The sequence below is a fragment of the Maylandia zebra genome, linkage group LG11 (assembly GCF_041146795.1).
Source record: "Maylandia zebra isolate NMK-2024a linkage group LG11, Mzebra_GT3a, whole genome shotgun sequence".
NCBI lineage: Eukaryota > Metazoa > Chordata > Actinopteri > Cichliformes > Cichlidae > Maylandia > Maylandia zebra.
This window is the reverse complement of record NC_135177.1, coordinates 32,764,038-32,785,535: the sequence shown is the minus strand read 5'-3', so window position 1 is coordinate 32,785,535 and position 21,498 is coordinate 32,764,038. Positions and strand designations below refer to the sequence as shown.

At 36.7% G+C, this 21,498-nt stretch overlaps 1 protein-coding gene across 2 annotated transcripts; it reads left to right on the top strand.

The window, feature by feature from the left end:
* Positions 1-16,052: 16,052 nt before the first annotated feature.
* arl4aa (ADP-ribosylation factor-like 4aa) lies at positions 16,053-19,828 on the top strand. Of its 2 annotated transcripts, none has more exons than XM_014409768.2 (2): positions 16,053-16,130; positions 18,404-19,828. In XM_014409768.2, the coding sequence occupies exon 2, from the start codon at positions 18,506-18,508 to the stop codon at positions 19,106-19,108; it is 603 nt and encodes a 200-aa protein (XP_014265254.1). In that variant the 5' UTR covers positions 16,053-16,130; positions 18,404-18,505; the 3' UTR covers positions 19,109-19,828. The 2 variants fall into 2 exon arrangements, with proteins under 2 accessions (XP_014265254.1, XP_004560247.1); XM_004560190.4 differs by lacking the exon at positions 16,053-16,130 and adding an exon at positions 16,614-16,832.
* The last annotated feature ends 1,670 nt before the right edge of the window (positions 19,829-21,498 follow it).

Genomic DNA, 21,498 nt, shown 5'->3' with positions numbered 1-21,498 from the left:
GTTCGTACAGAATTCCTGTGTAAAACGTCTAAACTAGCACACTTAGCAAACAACACCAGTCACACTGAGCCACACATTTTGTCCCTTTTTCTTAGCTAAATACCCATATGGAAAAGAAATAGTAAAAACTTATATGTGATTACTCATGAAAGTGGCCACTTTCTCATTACTTTCATATATTGTTTTAGCAAGTATCCAAAACATACAAGTTTCATTATATAATTTTCAAGGGATCTTATATCTGTTTTCACTCTTATAGACAGATACAAGCTGTATAAGATTTATATGTATCTTTTCCATATGGGTAGAAATCAAAGTAAAGAATATTTTCAATGTTTCAATTAAAAGAGTTTATTTCAAGCTTGTATTAACTGAATGTTCTACAGCACCAAAGGTTTTGTAATAGTTACACAGATCTTATCTGCAGTCCATCACTGTATATCTGCTAACTCAGATACCAGCAAACTTTAACATTAAAAAAAAAAAAAAAATATGTTTTTAGCACAATTTATTTTTTCAGCAGTCTAAAATCTGCATGGAGCCACATAAACATGTGACTATCCTGCAGTAGGTTATATGTTTATGCACTTTAACTGTATCCATGATCCCTTACAAAAACACTCCAATTATAGTAAGAACTGATCTAATCTTTAGATGATAAATTTCTTCCAAATCCTTTTGTAGCAGCTAGAGCGGGGGTGTCCAACTAGATTCCCCGAGAGCTACTGTCCTGCAGCTTTTAGACGCATCCCTACTCCAACACAGCTGAATCAGATGATGGGAATACATCTTCAGCGTGCCATCAAGTTTGGCAAAGGCTTGATAACGAGGTAGCATTTGATTCAGGTGTGTAGCTCTCGAGGACTGCAAAAAGCTACACACTGTTCTACAAATTAAAGGACAGAAGTGCATGTGAGAAAACCAACTTTAATCTGCCAATCTTTGTACAGACAATAAAGTCTGTCCAAGGATAACCAGCAACAGCTGACATGACCTATTCATCCCAACAGTTCCAGGAACGACCCCCCACCCCACTGTAACACAGGCCATAAATACCAGAAAATTCAACCCTTGGATTTGCTTTTCAATTAGTATTTCTAAAGACTCTTGTGTGTTGTAAGAATTCCTAGGCAATGCAAATAAAGTGATTAATGACAAAAGTAACTTGAAAAAAAAAATCAACAAAAGAGTTGATAACAACAAAAATAAAAACAAACAAAAATAAAAACATGGGTAAACATACACAAGGAGAACAGACAGAGATAAGCAATAAGGTGGAGACCATATGCACCAGTGAATGGACACAGATGAAAACAACTGTGAAAGTTGAAAACAATCATTAACAACCTTTAACACCTTCAACAGCTCCACTCTCATTAGTGTCACAAGAAAACAAGTGGAAACAGACACACAAAGAGACTTCTTACATAAACAACAGAGTGTCACACTAACAGAATAACCTAATCTAAGTAAAATAATGTGAATGATCATGATCACAATTATCTGGCTAATATATTGATCTGAACAACAACAATCTATTTAGATTTATTTTCAAAGACTTTATTTCTGAACCTTATAGAATGTAATTCAATAAGAGGCTCTGAGTTATTTGTGATGTGGCTAAAATCAATATTTTTCACGCAAGTCTGCCTTAAGCTGAACATCCCGCGAGATTTTGCTGTTTTCTAATAGGTTATTTTTCCAGTGTCCAATCATAAATATTTTAGTGGCTGCAGATTTTTAGCATTTTATAATTCATATCAGAGAAGCTCAAAACTGTTCAAATTGCTCTCCAGGGCATGGATGCTTGATTTCAGCAATTTCCTGCTTCAAACCCACATTCACATAAGGCTGAAGGTTGGAAAGTAATAGTTGTTGGCAGCAGAGGCTGCAGGCGTAGGCAAATGTTTGGAGGCCCCAGGGTAATGCAGAGTGCACAACAGCTGCATGAAATAAATGAATGGATGAGAAATCTGAAGTTATAGGTGCAGATTGCAGAGGCAATTCCTCTCTACATGCAACTAGCTGATGAGGTTTCTCTTCTTTGCACCAGTTTAGAGATGATGGGCAAACACGTGTTTGTTGCTTTGTTGCCAGAGCAGCACCCACTTTCTAAAGTCCCCCCCAAAAAGCCTTTAACTGTTTTGGTTAAACACATTCTAAATTACAGAAACATTTGAGTTTAGAATGTTTTTGTGAAGAAGAGATAAAAAAAAAGTTTTTCACTGAGGGAAAAGCACAAAATGTCATGTTTAGTTTAAAAAAAAAAAGTTTTTTCATGTAAAACATGAAAAACATATTGAAAGGAATTTTGCATTATCAAGCAAGTGTAGAAGTACGTGAACAAATAATCAAAAAATAACACTTAGTACAAAGTAGCTGCTATAGCTCACCTGGTTGAAGCGACCCATATGGTGAAAGTTACTCAAGGGCTTGTTTGAATAATAATGAGGCCTAATTTTGAGAAATAAAACTCCAAAAATGGCTATTGATTACCTTAAAAACCCTCTATAAATGCCTGTTTTGTTTACATGCAGTTTATCACTAATGCTCACAGAAAATGTACAAAGTGAGCAGTGGTGGTCGACCAAGCTAGAAAGTGAATAAAGAGGTGAGAGAACAGCAAAAAAAGTGGTGAATAAGACAAAAAAAAATCTAATTATAAAACACTGTATCTGTGTATACATATTTCCTTGAATTTTTTTGACAGTAGTGTAACCCAACTGAAACAGCTGAAACTGAGGAAAATCTCCAGCTCTCTGTGGACTCAAAGAGTGCATCCAGCAAATTTAAATGATTTATTTATTAGGTCTGGGGAGGATTTGATTGGGTTTTGCAGAAATAACAAGTTGTTAATAATCTGAACTCTTTTCAATACAACCTGAAGTTCTACAAGCTACATCTTTATTAATATCGATGTATTATTCGTTTTTTAACTACAGTTGCACTTTTCTCCCCAGTGTAATTTGCTCAACCAAACTCATTTTTAGTTAGTATTTGTGATATTATTTTTACACAGAGCATTTGTGTTGGACAAAGAGATCTGATATAGGACTGTCCTTTTTATTTTCTGTAACTGTTTAAAAGAAACGGACAGGTGCTACAGCTTTCGTTGCAGAAATAAGAAAAATATTTTCCAAAGGTGAGGTTGTCATTTTGTGGTCACTGTTTTGACCACACTCCTGCTGTTAAATGAATGCAAATTACTGTCATCTGTTAAAGCTTCTGGAAAAGTCAAAGTGTTTCCCTGGATGCACGAGAATTGCTCTTTATTTTCTGAAATGGAAAATAAAACAGATGATCAAATACGATATGAGTTATGTGACATGTTATAGCATGAGCATGCATGGTTGAAAGTGAAACCAGGTTACTAGTTTAGTGATGATGTGACTGCTCATATAAGAAACAGGACGAATTGTCCACAGGGTTGTACTCTCTGCTCAGATTCAGCCAAATGCTGCAAAACTGGACCTTCACAGACAAAATGATAAAGGGTAGCTCATGCTTTCAATGAGGTTTCAAGGCTTTTCATCCAAATATTAAAAACAATTGTTATTTTGTTAAATTTACAACTCTTGATGAAAATGCACAACCCCCCAAAATTGTCATAACACGACTGGAGCAAATGTTTAAAAAATAAGCACACCGAATTCACACCATGATATTCTATTACATCATTATAATCACGTCTAATGTTTTACTTCAAAAACAAGGAAGCAGCTTCTTGTTTCCTTTGTTCTCATTCCCTTTTTGTGAACAAAGGCATTCTTAAAATAACTGACCTGTTATAAAAATCATTTTACCCCCTCACAATATTTCTAAATATTGAAATGTTTACATCCCAGTATTGTTTTAGTCCTGTGTCCTTACTCCCCCCAAACACAGTCACATACTCAAAAAACGTAACTTTGCTGCATCATATTGTTGATCCTGAAGCTGTTCTAAGACAGCTCCCTGATTGGCCTCTGCAAAGATTGACTTGGTCATGCTTGGCCTTGACAGTCTCTGTGAAAGCACCCCAGCTCCAGCTGCTCTAGTTGTTGTAGCTCAGTGATGCTGAAGTGGTCTCTTACTGGTTCACTACGGTAAAATCAATGGGAAGGGGACAGAAAACAGTTTGGTTGTATTCAAGAAGTGAGCACAATAAAATGTAAAATATGCAGATTAGCAGGAATAAAGAAGAAAAACAAAAAAACATTTGTTTTACAAATAACAGTTCTACTAAAGCAATGTTATGAGCAGTAGTGGATTTGTTTATGATGTTACGCTCATGTTACAAATGTACCATACCACATGTAAGTAATGCTAATATTTAACATTGTATATAGTCATTCTGAACTTTAGCATAGAAGTGGATAATACTTATGAGAGCAAAGCACGATTAATACGTTGCTTTTTAATTATATCTAATTTCAGTCACAGACTCTTTTTTGTTGTTTGTGTGTTTAAAAGTTAGAAGCCTTCAAACTGTGAATATTTCTGTGAGAAGGATACCTGCTACATGATATTACATTGTAAATGATTTTGGTTACTGTTGCGAAACAGCTACGTATTGTTCTTGATCTTAAGAGCTGTATGTATCATTATTACTTTTTTAACACATCAAGTTTTGTGAAATATTGTTGATATGATTTTGGCAGTAGCATCCTGGCATACACTATGTGAATGCCAGGACATTAAGACTTTACGTAAGCAATTTGCGCATAGATAAACATTATTTAATATTTTTAAAAATATATTAAATTATAACTGTGGTGGATTATCTGTCTGCAGTTTTAACCAAGTTTAAATTGTGAAGCCTGACATTTGTTTGTAATAAGGGTTAACGTTTCTTACAGCAATTTTTCTGTATGTGTTGTCTACAGATAAAAGAAGAGTTCAAGAGAATAACCACTGTAAGCTTTGAATCTACCTTCATGGCTAAACTTGACCATTGGACCCAAAAACTGATGGATGCAGTTTCATCAAGGGGAGGAGCTAAAGGAGTGAGAGTCAGGCAGGTTCCTGAGCTATGATGGCATTTGAAACAACTTTTCCTAGATTATGAAGTGTCTGTGTTTTTCTCATCCACTTAATTTAAACTCCACGCACCCAGTCAAAGAAGAAGTCCAGACCACAAAAAGTCATCACAGATTCATTTTGTTAGACAGTGGTTGCTTAAGGTTTGCATAATTTATCCATTCTGTAGCAATATTTGTCACAGTCTTTACTTATATGCTAATCCAACTGTGTTTTGACATTTCTAAAGAATAATAAAGTAATCAAAAACAGAAAAAAAAAAAAAAAAAAGGAAGTATAGTGGTCCCTCGCTATAACACGGTTCATCTTTCGCAGCCTTGCTGTTTCGTGAATTTTTGTTTGTGCAATTTTGCATGCTTTTCTTTCTTTCTTTCTTTCTTTCTTTCTTTCTTTCTTTCTTTCTTTCTTTCTTTCTTTCTTTCTTTCTTTCTTTTTTTTACAGCACATTGTATCAGCTGTAGACCATTGTCAATAAATCTCCTCCGTACCCTGGCTCCTGTACAGTTAAAAAAAAGAAAAAAGGAATAAAGAAGCAATATAGTGCTTCTGTTAAATAACTAACGGTAAATCAGAAAACTGCTCAGAGAAGTCACAGAAAAATTCTTTAGCCCCATTTTTGCTGGCACCCTGTATTTGGAATGTAGACACTATAAAAGATGGATTATAACCATTATGACATGCTCCAGGGTTTTGTGACGTTCCATTATGAATCATAGAAATTAGCATTTTTGTCATGTTGGTGTTTTTTCTAACCAGATGTGATGAGTAAGAGAGTGGATTGTGAAATCACATGCTCAATGGAATAATTCTTCCATGATTTGAGTCTTTAAAAACATTTAAAAAAAAGAAAAGTAAATCAACTATTCATTCTTAAGTGAGGAGATTTGATGCTTGGGATTCTTAACCATATGTCAGACAACTGAAGTGACTTAAAGTGTAAAACAAATTAAAATAAACAATGTTTACTTACCTGCTGTCCAAGTGTCAAACAGTAAAGATAAGATAAGATAAGATAACCTTTATTAGTCCCACACGTGGGAAATTTGTTTTGTCACAGCAGGAAGTAAAACAGTATTGCATGATTGTACTTACAATTCTATATACACTTTGCCCAGATAATCATGAGCATCCTAGATCTCACCCATGGTTATTTGTACTACAAAATAATTAAACAATTTAATAAAAGTTCCTCACACAATGTGCTTAGGAATTTTGAAAATTACTTTTATTATCATTAAAAAAAAACAGGCCACAGTAAAAATTAAACAGGAACTCGAGTTATCAGAATTTTCTTTGTTACATTTATTTATTTATTTTTTACAACTTCAGCTTTTACAAGTCCAAAAACTTGTAATAACTTTTTTTTTTTAAACACTGCATCGGCTTTTTATCCTCTCTCCTCTCTCAACGTTTCTTCAAATGCATATTAGAAAATTACTTTGGTTTAAACCCTCAGTTTGTTTTTCCACAACTTTTACCAGGATGTCATGATCATAGTGTATAGATAAAATCTTAAAAAAATTTTTTTTAAAGAAGAAGAAGGTTTTCACCCAGTAGGGCAATAACTACAAAGACCAAAAATAAATTCATGTTCAAAGTCAGATTGATTAAGTCAATGAAAGAAAAACAAAACCTAAAAAAACACCAAACATACACAAAAAAGTAAAAACAAACACTAAGCTTAAAAAGCGTAATTGTGACCCTTAGGAAATGGGGTAATACATGAAGTGTTTATCATTGGTATATAAGACAGTTTTGCTTTATAACATTAGAATAAAATAGTTAGCCAAAAAGGGGTTAAATCCATGTACATGACAATAAATGCAGCTCACATTGCAACTCACAAGCTTAAAAAGTTTCATTATAATGTGGAACATATTTTTAATTAACACCAGGATATTGCACCACATACAGTTCAACAGTTTGGTCACTAATCAACTTTAATGCCAATATTGTGGGGTTTTTTTTTTTTCACTTTTTGGTAGTGGCTGAAGCAAAACGTATAGTGAGGGTGTGCTGGGAATGCCTGGCAGAGGCCCCAGTCTGCAAGATCTTCAATACATACCTCCAGCAGAGCTTCAACAGCATTCCGAGGGAGACTGGGGACATTGAGTCTGAATGGACCATGTTCTGCACCTCCACTGAGAAGCCGCTGCACTGAGCTGTGGCCGCAAGGTGGTTGGTGCCTGTCGTGGTGGCATCCCCCGAACCAAATGGCAGACACCAGAGGTGAAGGGAGCCACCAGGCTGAAGAAGGAGTCCTATCGGGCTAGGTTAGTCTGTTGGCTTCTGCTGACTTCATCAGGTGATGGCCTCCAGCTTGCACTGGAACGGTTTGCAGCCGAGTGTGAAGCAGTGGGAAAGAGAATTAGCACCTCCAAATCTGAGGCCATGGTCCTCAGCCTGAAAAGGGTGGAGTGCCCACTCCGGGTCAAGGACAAGTTTCTCTCCCAAGTGGAAGAGTTCAAGTACCTTGGGGGGTCTTGTTCATGAGTGATGGGAGAAGGGAGTGGGAGATCCACAATCGGATTGGTGCTGCAGCTGCAGTGATGCAGTAGTGTAACACATCCAGCCTAAAAGAAACAAAACAACGAAGTACTGTACTTAAGCTCTCTGTAATACAGAACCTGTTTAGTTTTGACCAAAACTTCCCAGGGAAGTCTTGAACTCAACGTCAACTATTCAAGATTGTAATATCAAATAACTCCATTACAACATAGCTTTAGTCCTGATGCTGAGGAGATTACAATTTAAATAATTTACATTACAAAAACTGTTAAGACACAGTAAGGTCTATAAATTTCTTGGAAATAGTTTTTCTGTTAGCCTCTGAATAGAACCATGGTGTAATCAATCAGTGTGAGTGATGACTTTCAGCTTTAGTTTTATGTGTTTTAATGCAAAGTTTTGCATCAACTGTTTAGGATTAGGTTAGAACTTCTTTAACTTACAGAACTCCAGTTGCTGTCTTTTTTCCAACCTCCTTAGACCACTATGACCTGGATAACTGAGAACCTACACACACCTTTCTTTACTTTTGCCACAATTTGTACACTCCATTTAGAAATAATTCTAATGCAACGGGCTCTACTAGCATATTCAGGGACAACCCAAAAGATTTTTTTCAATATATAATACACTGTTAAACATTTTATTTATAGCTAGTAATAACTAAATGCCTCTTTGTTTATGCACTTTAATCTTGCTGTGGACCAATGAAACAAAAAGTTGATTTTGAACGGTTTGCAATTCAGTAAAAACAGGAGACAACTGAAGAATTTAAAGAGTCACTTGCAGGAATGATACTTACCGGTAATATAACTTTTGCATATATCCAGAGACTCAAAAGAGCTACAAATTCATAACCCCTGAACTAGCTGCTTATAAAGTTAAATATATATAAATGAACTGGGGAAATTACTGCATCATGGAAGCCAAAGCATTACAAGGCAACCTATAATACTCCATGAAGTCAGTGCAAGTGGCATGGGGCATTTGGCTCACTGACATTCCTATATAATACCAACTCAGTCATATGGGTATTTAAGCATATCATTACCAACTTACAGAGTAGATATTGATGTGCGCCCGGTTAGTTTCTTGAGGACAGCTCTTTTTTCCTCCCCCAGACCAGACCTTGATAAATACGCTGCACTACAAAGCATCATCCTGATTCCACCAAGTACCAGCAGATGGCAGCACTAGATCATAAACATCTCAGACTATCCTTTTGAGTTAGTCGAAACTTAAAGTACTACATGGGATACACAAAAGGCACTGGGGCCAACATCCAAATTTCCCATACCCAACTATTCAGAATAACTGATTCATTCATTTGTTTTTTGGCACTACCACAACCACATCTTTGAAATGCGCCTTCCAGTTTGCATTTATGCCAACATGTTAAGGAGTTTGTAGTTGGGCTGCATTTCTTTTTAAAAATCAGCGTGTTTAAACATGTCAATTTAAACAGTTAAATCCCATAATTCTTGACGACACTGTTTAAGTGCTGCATTCATCTTTCCTGAACTGAACTGGCATACAAAATATATAATTTTATATTTAATATTTAAATTAATACAGGGACTTAAAAAAACACTCTTATTTGTGAGGAAAAATATTTGTAAATAATTTGTAATCCAGACTTGTGTGCCACACAAAACAAGCACTTATTTAAACTTTGTAAACATTTTTCATATTTTAAGCCAATTTAATTGCGTAATGTACATTTCTAAATCATCATTTCCTTTAACTCTAATCATAAGCAAACAGTCAAGTTTGATCTTTGACTGGGTAAAGCATTACTTGTCCAACTGAAGAAAATATCTCCCACACCATTATACCATCACTTGATCTGATGATACTAGTCAGGCTGGATACATGGTAAATGGTAAATGGCCTGTATTTATATAGCGCTTTTACTAGTCCCTAAGGACCCCAAAGCGCTTTACATATCCAGTCATCCACCCATTCACACACTGGTGATGGCAAGCTACATTGTAGCCACAGCCACCCTGGGGCGCACTGACTGAAGCGAGGCTGCCGGACACTGGCGCCACTGGGCCCTCTGACCACCACCAGTGGTCCTTCCATCCTTCCATGTCCTGCAAAGCCAACTTTTTAAAGTCTGTGTCAGAGTGACTTCCTTGCCCTTTACAATATAACCCATTTCCAGATTTTAAGACCCATCCAAGTAAAACCCCACCCTCAAACTAAACATAACTTCAAGTAAACAGTCTAAAAAGATCCACAAATCTTCTAGTTTTTAACAGAAGGCATGCATGTACTGTGATCTCATGATGCCCACTGGTACAGAGGCAGCTGTTCATTCGCTATATGAGGAATTATAAACATGTGACGCCAAGCATATCTGAAATAGCTGCACATGTGCATCTAATGCGTCATCTGTGACTTTGCATAACTCAGACTAAATATAAAATGAAAAGGATATCATTCAATAAACCACAAGAGCAAAGGTGTTTAAGCTTTTGATATTCTTTCAAGTACCAAACAATGTTACAGAACCAAACATCTGGAAAAAAAAGGCATTGCTGTACTGAAAGTATTTATACAGATATTTTTTTTAAAGAAAGTAAACACACTGCAACTTCAGTTACATGTCATGGTCCCGGGGTTCCTGACCGCACTGTCTCTACCTAGTTACAGGACTTTGAGTGTAATGATAAATCCCTAAAATGTTCTCTCATTTGTCCCATTATGCAGTGCAAGGAGGGAAAAATGGATCTGCACAATGTCAATTGTAATTCACAAGTGCATATGATAAATAACACTCAGAAAACAAGGAATGATAAATAAATACTTAGCCACTTTATTAGGTACATCTATTTAGCTTCTCTTCGCAAAAAAAGAAAAAAAAAGAAAAGCTACTCACGTGGCAGCAACTGCAGGCTGGTCTAGGCATTTCAGAAAATGCTGATCTACTTTGAATTTCCCACACAACTAGAGTGTGTTCAGAAAATGTCAGGTCAGGGTAAAATGGCCAAGGCCCTATACAACAACTATGAAGCTCACTCAACATGCCCAGGATCTTTTTTGTTATCCAAATTGTTAAAGATTGAGATGCCCCGGCTCATCTCCATCCAAAAGTGGACTTAACATCCAGCCTTTTTGTGCTTCAAGTGAATTGTGCTTAATTCTAATCAAAGTATAGTCAAGAGCAAACCTAATCAATATTATTAATGATAATGTAGTTTGAGTAATGAAATAATTTTGTTGCCTGACTTTTTCAACTCGATTCCAGAAGCATTGTTATGGCTATGGTACGTCCTTGACTTGCTGTGTGAGCAAGAGAGCACTGAGGAAAAGAAAGCGTGAGAATCTAACTTTACTCCATATTACTTTAATCATACTTGATATAGTGATTGACAAACAGTCAGAGACAGTATATTCAACAAGTGACTCACAGTGGTGAGAGGGGGTTGGACTGTCTAAAATATGACTTGCAGGCCACAAGTAGACCGCAAGCATGATGGAGTATCAAGAGCAAGACTGTGGACTGAAGAGGCTACAGTACATCAGTAGTCATGATGTTCAGTCTTACCAAATAAGATCATTTAAATTCTTAGGTTTAAATATCTGAAGTTGCTAAGAAGCTGAGTTGTAGCATTTTGCAAGAATATACTGAAAAGTTTGATTTTGTTTAAGTAAAATTAAAACTAATACAGGCAAATGAGTATTTTGTCCACATCATCCTCTTCATGCATGTTGTCTTACTCCAAGCTGTATAGGCTCAAAAGCCTACTACCAATTAAGCATATTAGGTGATGTGCATCTCTGTAATGAGAAGGGGTGTGGTCTAATGACCTCAACACCCTATATCAGGTGTGCATAATTATTCGGCAACGTCCTTTCCTTTGGCAAAATGGGTCAAAAGAAGGACTTGACAGGCTCAGAAAAGTCAAAAATAGCGAGATATCTTGCAGAGGGATGCAGCAGTCTCAAAATTGCAAAGCGTCTGAAGCGTGATCATCGAACAATCAAGCGTTTCATTCAAAATAGTCAACAGAGTCGCAAGAAGCGTGTGGAAAAACCAAGGTGCAAAATAACTGCCCATGAACTGAGAAAAGTCAAGCGTGCAGCTGCCAAGATGCCACTTGCCACCAGTTTGGCCATATTTCAGAGCTGCACCATCACTGGAGTGCCCAAAAGCACAAGGTGTGCAATACTCAGAGACATGGCCAAGGTAAGAAAGGCTGAAAGACGACCACCACTGAACAAGACACACAAGCTGAAACGTCAAGACTGGGCCAAGAAACATCTCAAGACTGATTTTTCTAAGGTTTTATGGACTGATGAAATGAGAGTGAGTCTTGATGGGCCAGATGGATGGGCCCGTGGCTGGCTTGGTAAAGGGCAGAGAGCTCCAGTCTGACTCAGACGCCAGCAAGGTGGAGGTGGAGTACTGGTTTGGGCTGGTACCATCAAAGATGAGCTTGTGGGGCCTTTTCGGGTTGAGGATGGAGTCGAGCTCAACTCCCAGTCCTACTGCCAGTTTCTGGAAGACACCTTCTTCAAGCAGTGGTACAGGAAGAAGTCTGCATCCTTCAAGAAAAACATGATTTTCATGCAGGACAATGCTCCATCACACGCGTCCAAGTACTCCACAGCGTGGCTGGCAAGAAAGGGTATAAAAGAAGAAAAACTAATGACATGGCCTCCTTGTTCACCTGATCTGAACCCCATTGAGAACCTGTGGTCCATCATCAAATGTGAGATTTACAAGGAGGGAAAACAGTACACCTCTCTGAACAGTGTCTGGGAGGCTGTGGTTGCTGCTGCACGCAATGTTGATGGTGAACAGATCAAAACACTGACAGAATCCATGGATGGCAGGCTTTTGAGTGTCCTTGCAAAGAAAGGTGGCTATGTTGGTCGCTGATTTGTTTTTGTTTTGTTTTTGAATGTCAGAAATGTATATTTGTGAATGTGGAGATGTTATATTGGTTTCACTGGTAAAAATAAATAATTGAAATGGGTATATATTTGTTTTTTAAGTTGCCTAATAATTATGCACAGTAATAGTCACCTGCACACACAGATATCCCCCTAAAATAGCTAAAACTAAAAACAAACTACTTCCAAAAACATTCAGCTTTGATATTAATGTGTTTTTTGGGTTCATTGAGAACATGGTCTTTGTTCAATAATAAAATTATTCCTCAAAAATACAACTTGCCTAGTAATTCTGCACTCCCTGTATTTATTGTAATGAAGAATGTACTCTTTGAGGGGAACATGAATTAGCAATGATGTTCAAAGTCGCGATATCAAAATAGTGCAAAGCTGTTAAAAGTTCATGTAATGTTCTATGGATGTTGATTGATGTTCAAGTAATAGGTTTGGAGTTTATAGTAGGTGCTGTGGACATTCCCCTTGAACGGTCACTCTACTGTGATAACTGTATTTTACTTGGGACTTAAATGCAAGGGCAGGCTTCATAGATGATGTTGGAGTTGGATACTACTATAATTATTAGGTTAGGATTTTCCTTATTTGAATGGAGTTCAAATAATTCCAAATGCAAGTTGAAATCATTAGGTAACTTTATTACGATAACAATGGTAAAATGCTTATTGAATTTTGCCAAAAACTTGATTTACATATAGTTAATGGCAAATTTGGGAAAGATCTGGGTACTGGAAAGAAAACGTAATGATAGCGGTACTAATGAATATGGAATTATATCAATGTATTTTGGATAAATTAGTAAGGAGAAAGAAAAATTCAAAAATAATGGGGAATAAGGAATATTGCTTGTCCTGAAGAGTTTATTTCATTGGTTACCAAATTATTAAGTTGATATAATTCCTGTCTTCAACACCAATAAATTGGACTATAGGGTAATAAAGGGTAAAGGTGTTACTTCAGTAATTAATGACTACTTATTTAACTGCAGAGGGTTTTCTGAAAGACGAGCAAGCTGGTTTTAGTGCAGGTTCCTCAACTGATCATATAGTTGTTTCTCATAATGTGAATTATATTTGAACTATAGGAAACAATTATACAATTTTTTGATTATTTGATTATGAAAAAGCTGCGGAATGAGTTGAAAGTGTCTGTTATAGAGAAAGTTAAACATTGCAGACATAAATTGGAGAATTTTTACAGTTGTGTATAATTTAAACCAAAATACCAAGTTGTGTGTGATGGCCTGAAATCAGTGTTGTTGTGACTGCAAGATCGGGGTTTGACAGGGTGAAAATTTATCAACTCTGCTCTGTAAAAATTTCTAAATGATTTTGCTTATACTAGTAGTAGAGATAACGGGCTATCATTTCTGGCTGAGAAATGAGTGATGACAATGTTGAGGTGTAAGACTTTGTGCTTCTGTACACAGATGATACTGTAGAATTGTCAGAATGAAAAAAATAACAAAAAGAATTTCAGAAGGCTTATTTAGTAGAAAGATAGTGTTGACTGGAGACTGTGTGTAAACCCCAATAAAAGTAAAATTATTTTTGTAAGAGGCAAAGAAAGAACATTCTGTAACTTTAAATTTGCAAACTCTGTATTACAAATAGTGGATGTTAACATTTAATTAGAATAACCACTTGAAAAGTTCAGAAAGCTCTCTATAGTTTATTAACTAAAGATAGATATAGTTACAGTTGGTTGACCAGATAGATGGTCTTACATGTATTGTTTTATGGTTCATAGATGTGCAGCCATGAAGACATTTTATCTATTGATGCTTTCCATGTTAAATATTTTCTCCAGTTAAATAAAATCACTGCAAATTGTGCTCTACATTAACAATTTGGTAGATTTAAGCTGATAAAGTAAGATGTATGATGATTGGTTTCTGGTGTAGATTATAGAATGAAAATAGAAAGAAATTCTCTCTTGTGTTTACTTTTCTGAAAAATCAACTCATGTTAGCCAGGTAGTGTAAGCTGGCTAGCAAATATACTTAAATTCAAATATAGCCAGTTAAAGTTACCAATAACATAAAATTTCACAACAAGTGAAATTTACTCTAAACTTGCCGTGTACAGCGTGCATCCTGAACATTGTTCTTCTGTTGCATTAAATTTGGCATTATGTTTCTGAGCACTGTGGTTAAAAAGCAAACAATGGAATAATAAAAGTGGAACAAAAATTTACCATGTATAAAATCCATCAATAAGCATTTCAATATTTTTGGTAATGTTAGGGCCTACATTATAGAATGTTTAGGGGAATTATTCAAAATTACTTTAACATAATTTTAGAAAGCACCCTCTTTTTCCTTCTTTCTTGCTAGTTGCTTTAACCTAGTTTAACTTTTATGTTGTATTTCTTGCATGTAGCTTTTTTGTTTCTAGTAAGGTTTCTTTGCACTGTAAGCTTTCACCACCTTGCATTGAGAAGTTACAATAAAAAATGAAAAAAAAAAATGCTTGCAATAAAATCTAAAAACATTAAAAATTCAGCTCCTTTCTTGACATATTTTTGTGAACACTAAATAATAATACTATTCCTAACTATTTATGCCTGCTTATGAAAGAGATTATTTTGACACTTAAAATTGTAAATATTGCTCATTTCATTTTGGAAAAAAAAAACTTCATAGAGGTAAATAATCTGCCTCCATCTCACTCAGTCCCTAGCATCTTCTTCTGTCACACTAAGGCCCTGCATGTCTTCCTACACAGCATCCCTAAACATCATCTGAGATCCTCTTCTTTTTACCCTGCCTGGAAGCTCTGTGTTTCCCATTTCTTTGTCTGATACATCCACTATCCCTCCCTTACACATGTCCAAACTATCTAATTTTGAATTGAAGAAAAAAGGTTAGTCCCTGAATTAATTTTTGCTATTCAGCATGCACGTGATTAAGATCAACTCAGAAAAATGGCTCTAAACTGGCTGGGTAAATTGCCTAGTAAATCCAAGGTCAGTAGTTTGATCCCTAAATCCTGCAGTCCACATGCAAAAGTGTCCTTTGGCAAGATTCTTGCACCCAATGTTGGTGAAAGGAATATAATAAATGACTGCATGATTCTCTGCATGAATGAGCAAATGTGGCTTGTGGTGTGAAAGTGCTTTGAGTGTTCAGTAACAGGACTAAAGTACTATATAATAATATAATAATATACTATATAATATACTATGACAGCACATTTGCTGCCTTTTATAAATACAATTCATTGAAAGAAAATCCTCCATCAATACTTCCCTCTTCCAGCAGTTGTGCTTGAATTTTGTGCCATTTTTGGGAAGGTGTGCTGCATATTGTAGCTATTTATATGGATACATACCATATGGTATGATTCTGTGTCCGGTGTTAGGCTGTGTATTCTATTATTCTGTCTTTGTGGGTTTGTGTGAAAATAAACAAATCAAAGGCGCTAAAATAGTCCAGCACAGACTGCTTATGCAAGGCAGTGGCTAAGGGCCAAATACTGTTTGTTATCCTTTCTGCGATGGCCTGCACTGAGAGAGGCGCTTTTCCTGCCCTCTGACCAATCATTTCAAACAAAAACACGCGGCCGAAGGGGGCGGTGCAGTTTCTGCGCGCGCACACACACACGCGCACACACACGCACACACACAGAGATCTGGCGCGGTCAAAAAGGGAAAGTACACTGCCTGCATTAGCTGAATCAAAGGTAACTCAAATTTTATTTACAATGGTTACTAACAATTAACCATGTTAATTGTTTATAAAGGCTAAAATACCGCTAACAATAATTATTATGATAAATGTTTAGGGTTGTAGACTTGACAGAGCTTAGAAACGTATTTTGAGCTCTTTGTGAACTGCATTTGCTTGACAGAATAGATTTCTAAATGTAATAACCAGCCGTATGCATGTTCTTTATATTATTTTTAAATATAACCTCCCCGGCGGTTTTTTTAATAGAAAATTTGACTTGACGCATAATTAGTACGTCTTACTGCGGATCAAGAATCAAAGAATACTGACGTCCGGAGTAAAATGGTGCGACGGGCAGTCAGAGCAACAGGTGATCTGCGTTCCCGGGCAGAAATGTGATTGACAGCTGTTTTAGCCAATCGGCTGACAGAGGAATGAGGGCACGGGCCAATTGCGCGGTCCCGCAGTGTCAGTATGGGCGTTGTTCCAGGCTGTGCGCACACACAGCGGCAGTGTCATCAGTGGTAGATCCATACGGGACACTGAGGACAGACGGACATGGTGTGTCAGTTTCTGGCGAAGGCTTTGCTGCTGTCTTTGCGGAAATAAGAGAGGAAAATATACCGTGAGCTGAATTTCAGACGCTGTAGATGCAGAAGACGACCGCGTTTCTGTCCAGAGAGATTAGCTGTATTATCTTATCGTCATATGAAGGGTATGTAACACATTTTTTTTTACTAGAAATAAAAACGTATTTTCTTTTCCTTCGATTTAAAGACCTTACCACTGCAAAATTAGTGGAGAATCATATCGTGATAAATGGAAGTATTAAAATGCAATTAGGGATCGAGTATAATACATAAATACCGTGTAATGAAACATGAGTTGCAGTAATTTGAACTTAAGTACCCCTTTGAGCTCCATTATGAGGGACTTCAGCCAGTATGCAATGTAGTAATTGAAAGTTATCATCTTTAATTCACTTTACATAATAATGCTTTGACTCTGATACACCGCAAGTGAACGTAATAATAATTATAAACATATATCTATACATCTTAAAAGCCACATTGTCATTCAGTGAGTAGGCACTTATGGATATTGAGGGTGAAATAAAAAGTGGATTTGCATATTTATTATGTAAGAAAGTATTTAATGTTAAAATAAATTGGTAGACCATGACTAAGCATGGTCACAGTTTCAGTGTCACCATAATAAAAATAAATAATGAAGTATAGTCTTTTTAATGCTGATTGTGAATGTTTTTATTGATAGCTTGAATACTAATAGTTTGGTAGCATTCTCACTATGTAAAGCAAATGATATAGTCTTTTATATTCTCATATTCAAAGTTTGCATTTTGCTTGTTTTTTTTTGTTTCCATTTGTCATTTGTTGGGGTTTTTTTTTGGCCACTTGGGGGCAGCTGAACTGAAAGCACTAGCTGACCTTTGCACATTCAGTAAGCATTGAGCAGCATTGACATCAGCTGGAGTCAGTCCAACTGACAAATACACAAGTGTAGTGCGTTAGCTTTTATCTTTGTTTTAGCCTTGACAAAATATTTTCCAGTTTTGTTTGCTAGAAGTCACTATGTTCAGCATTGTCCAGTATTCTGAAACTGGAAACGGGTATACCAGTGCTTAACCTGCTGGCTAAAAAAGTAATTATAAGCTTTAAGTTAAGCTCAGCTAAGGTTAGACAGTTTGTGTGGGGTTTTTTATGTAGTATTTGCCTCCTGAACAGGAAAACTATCCCATTAAGGACATTTGAGCCATTGTGTTTGTTTTTGTTTGTTTGTTTATTTGTTTGTTTTTTCTTTTCTTTTTCACTTAGTGGTCTAACTTGGGAAAAGTATTCTTCTGACTTTGGTGCTTTCCAGTTTAAAGATGTGTTGGATTTTATTGCTTGATTTTAATTTTTTAGCTTTAAATGTATTTATTTTTTGTACCTCCAAACTCGTGAACCAAAGTTCACCATATGTTGACCCCAAGTGAATTTACTATAATAAAATCCTGTCTTTGTCCCCCGCCCCGCCTAGTTCAGTACGTGTAGGAGTTCTGCTGAAACAGGCTGACTTGGTTTGATATGATCAGTAATAGGTGACTTAAATTAACCAATAAATAGAATTTGTTATGTAACTTACACCATTCAGTTTGTTGACTTTTTGACTCTTGTTTATTACTAAGTGACTAGATTGTTATATTACTGACTGAGCAGTAATGTCTTTGAACCTGAGAATCCTTGGAAATTAGATGTAATCTTTGTCCCATCCATGTTCTTTCAGGTACTTGGTGCCATCATTTTGGAATCTAAACAGTTCTTTGGACATCTGTTGGACAGTTGGCTCAATCCTTCCAAATTCACCTGCCTTTCCCCATGAGAAAAGATGGGGAATGGATTTTCGGAACAACCTAGCTGTCTCTCAAACATCCCGTTCTTCCAGTCTTTCCACATTGCCATCCTTGGACTAGACTCTGCTGGAAAGACCACTGTCTTGTATAGACTGCAGTTCAATGAGTTTGTAAACACTGTTCCCACCAAAGGTTTCAATGCAGAGAAAGTCAGAGTGCCACTGGGAGGCCACAAGACTGTGACTTTCCACTTCTGGGATGTGGGTGGTCAGGAGAAGCTGCGCCCCCTGTGGAAGTCATACACGAGATGCACAGATGGCATCATATTCGTGGTGGACTCTGTGGATGCAGAGCGCATGGAAGAGGCCAAAACAGAGCTCCATAAAATCGCCAAGAGCTCTGAGAACCAGGGAGTTCCCCTGCTCGTGGTCGCCAACAAACAGGACTTGAGGCACTCTCTAGGATTGGCTGAAATTGAGAAACTGCTGGCTTTGAAAGAACTGGGCCCTGCTACACCCTGGCATCTGCAGCCAGCCTGTGCCATCATAGGAGAAGGACTCAGGGATGGCCTGGACAAACTCCATGAGATGATACTGAAAAGGAGAAAAATGCTTCGGCAGCAAAGAAAAAAGAGATAAACTTTTCATGAGATAGACGTTCCTATTGTTTCGTATGAAGGAAACCTAAAAAAAGGAATTTGTCCTGTTAAGCTTCAGGTTTAAATTCAGTATGCTGAGTTTTATCAGTCAAAACTGAGCTTTAGGATTCCTGGTCTATGTTTATGGTCATATGTTTATGCTGTTGATCAAGAAATGCACATAAAGGAATGCAGTATGAAGATGAGAAAGTTTCAGATATGTGTGGATATGTTATAAAGAATTTATATGGATTGCAAAGTATTGAGGGTTTGGGGTCTGGAAGGGCGATAGAAGTTGTTTTAAGGATGTCTGTTCCAAACAATATAACCAAAAATAATTTAAGAAAAGACTTGGCCTAGATGAAGGGTTATTTGGTGAATGGCTGAACAATGATTTATTTTACTATTTCATGTGTTGTTCTGACTTGTTTTGTTGTTTTGATTTTGTTTTGGTTTTTTTACACTGGACTTTGTGAAAGAAAAGTATTATGTTTTTATTGTATTATTATTATGCGTGTGCTTGCTGTCTTATATCGCTCTTTTTTTCAAAGCACTTTAGGTTATCACTTCCTATGGAGTTTTTAAAAAGATAAAAGTTATGTCAGATTTTACAGAAACATGTACAGCAAATGCTACTGAACAGTAGTTGGTCCACATTGGCCTCATTGTCTTTAGACTGGTTATGCAATATGTTTTATTGAATAAAACATGTAGAGCAATATTGACTGCGATATTGTGGCTATTATTTAACAGTTAATATTTAAACAGCAGCCACATAAAGGCTCATTTATTCAAATAATAGCAACACTAAGCTTTAAGGAGCTGGTTTGAGTCTCCAGAAAAAGATTATTAGCAGTTTGTTAAACAAATTTCCCAACAAGGCATTAAAGCATTCAAGAGCTGCTGACTAGCTGATGTTACAAGTCTAGTGTTTGCATGTGATAAGGAGTGTTTCCAAAATGCATGCTCAGCCAACCTGACCTCTAATTGTCACGTTCTTTTTGGGTTTCATTTTACGCAGCCTGCACACTAATTGTGTGGAACAGGAACACACCCAAAGGTTGAAGTTCCATTTATAAGATTGTGTCCCGGGAAACTCAGACATGTCTTATCATAGCCTGTATTTCCCTACAGATTGTCAGTTTCAGTGTTTTCTAATGAGCTAAGAACACACAGAAGTCAAACCTTCTGTAAAACTGACAGTAAAATAGCATTAACATCTTGGCCCCAAATTGTCATCAAAAACACAAGCCAAATCTCTTTAGTGGAAAAAAAAGAAGTTTGAATGTGTTTTTGCTTTTGCGTACTTCAGTGCAGTGGGATAAAGAGTGCACTGATGCGTTACTGCTCAGACATGTTGTCCTCAGAGCTTGAAAATGTTGTCAGGGCAGTCTGGAGGCCTGACCCAGTACAACAGGCTGGGGAAGGAGACTGTGAAGCCAGGGGCATTACTGAGTATTTTTGGACTGAGTTGGCGAGGATATTTTGTCCACTGCATTAATGCCATTTGTTCTCTCATTCCTTTGAAACAATTAATGACTGTAAGCCCAGCAGGCCAGTGTAGAAGCAGCTGGCTTTCTAAAATAGCTGTGTGATGCAGATTGGTAGTTTGCACTCCGCTCTGACTAAATCACCAAGTTTCCTCACCACATAAATATCTGTTCCAATTAAATGTCATAATTATAACCTCAATGTGGGATTTTGGTGCTGTTTCCCAGGGGGCCTGTCACATATAGAAGGATAAGCTTATGTCCTTAGTGTGGGATTTTACACATTTGTATGACTGAAAGGCAACAGCAGGAAGTAAATGAAGGAATACTTTCAGTAGCTTTCAGTATTTAAAGGCAGAGGGAAACAGGAACTAATGGGACAGCAAGGAGGAATAAATGCTACAATGGTACACAGTGTTTTGGTTACATTGTTGTCAGGTTGCCAGAATGACTCATTTTTGTCAAAGATGAAGCATGTTTTTGTATTTAGAAGCCCAGGTGCCTCTTGTTTGCCAAGGAAGGAAACTCAAAGGGGCACAGACATTTTCACACTTTTCCTGATTCCACTTCCCTCTCTCTGCAAGCAAGCCACGTCAGCTTTCTGTGTGTGCGCAAGTCAATTTTATGTGTCCTATCTTGTTTTGTCTTGTTATGTTCCTCAGGTCATTTCTACTGAAGCACTCACCAGAGAATTCTAATAATTACTGGTTCTACACCAAGTTGCGTATTAGTTTTTGGGACACAGTTTAAATGTCCATAAGCACATGTTGATTCTGGTAAGGATAAATATGGTGGTTATAGAAGCATAATTTTTTTAAATACTTTTTGGATGAAACAATAGTTAATTATACATACTTTTAGTGTATTTCCAATGGGCTCACTCTGTCCTGTTCTTTATCCA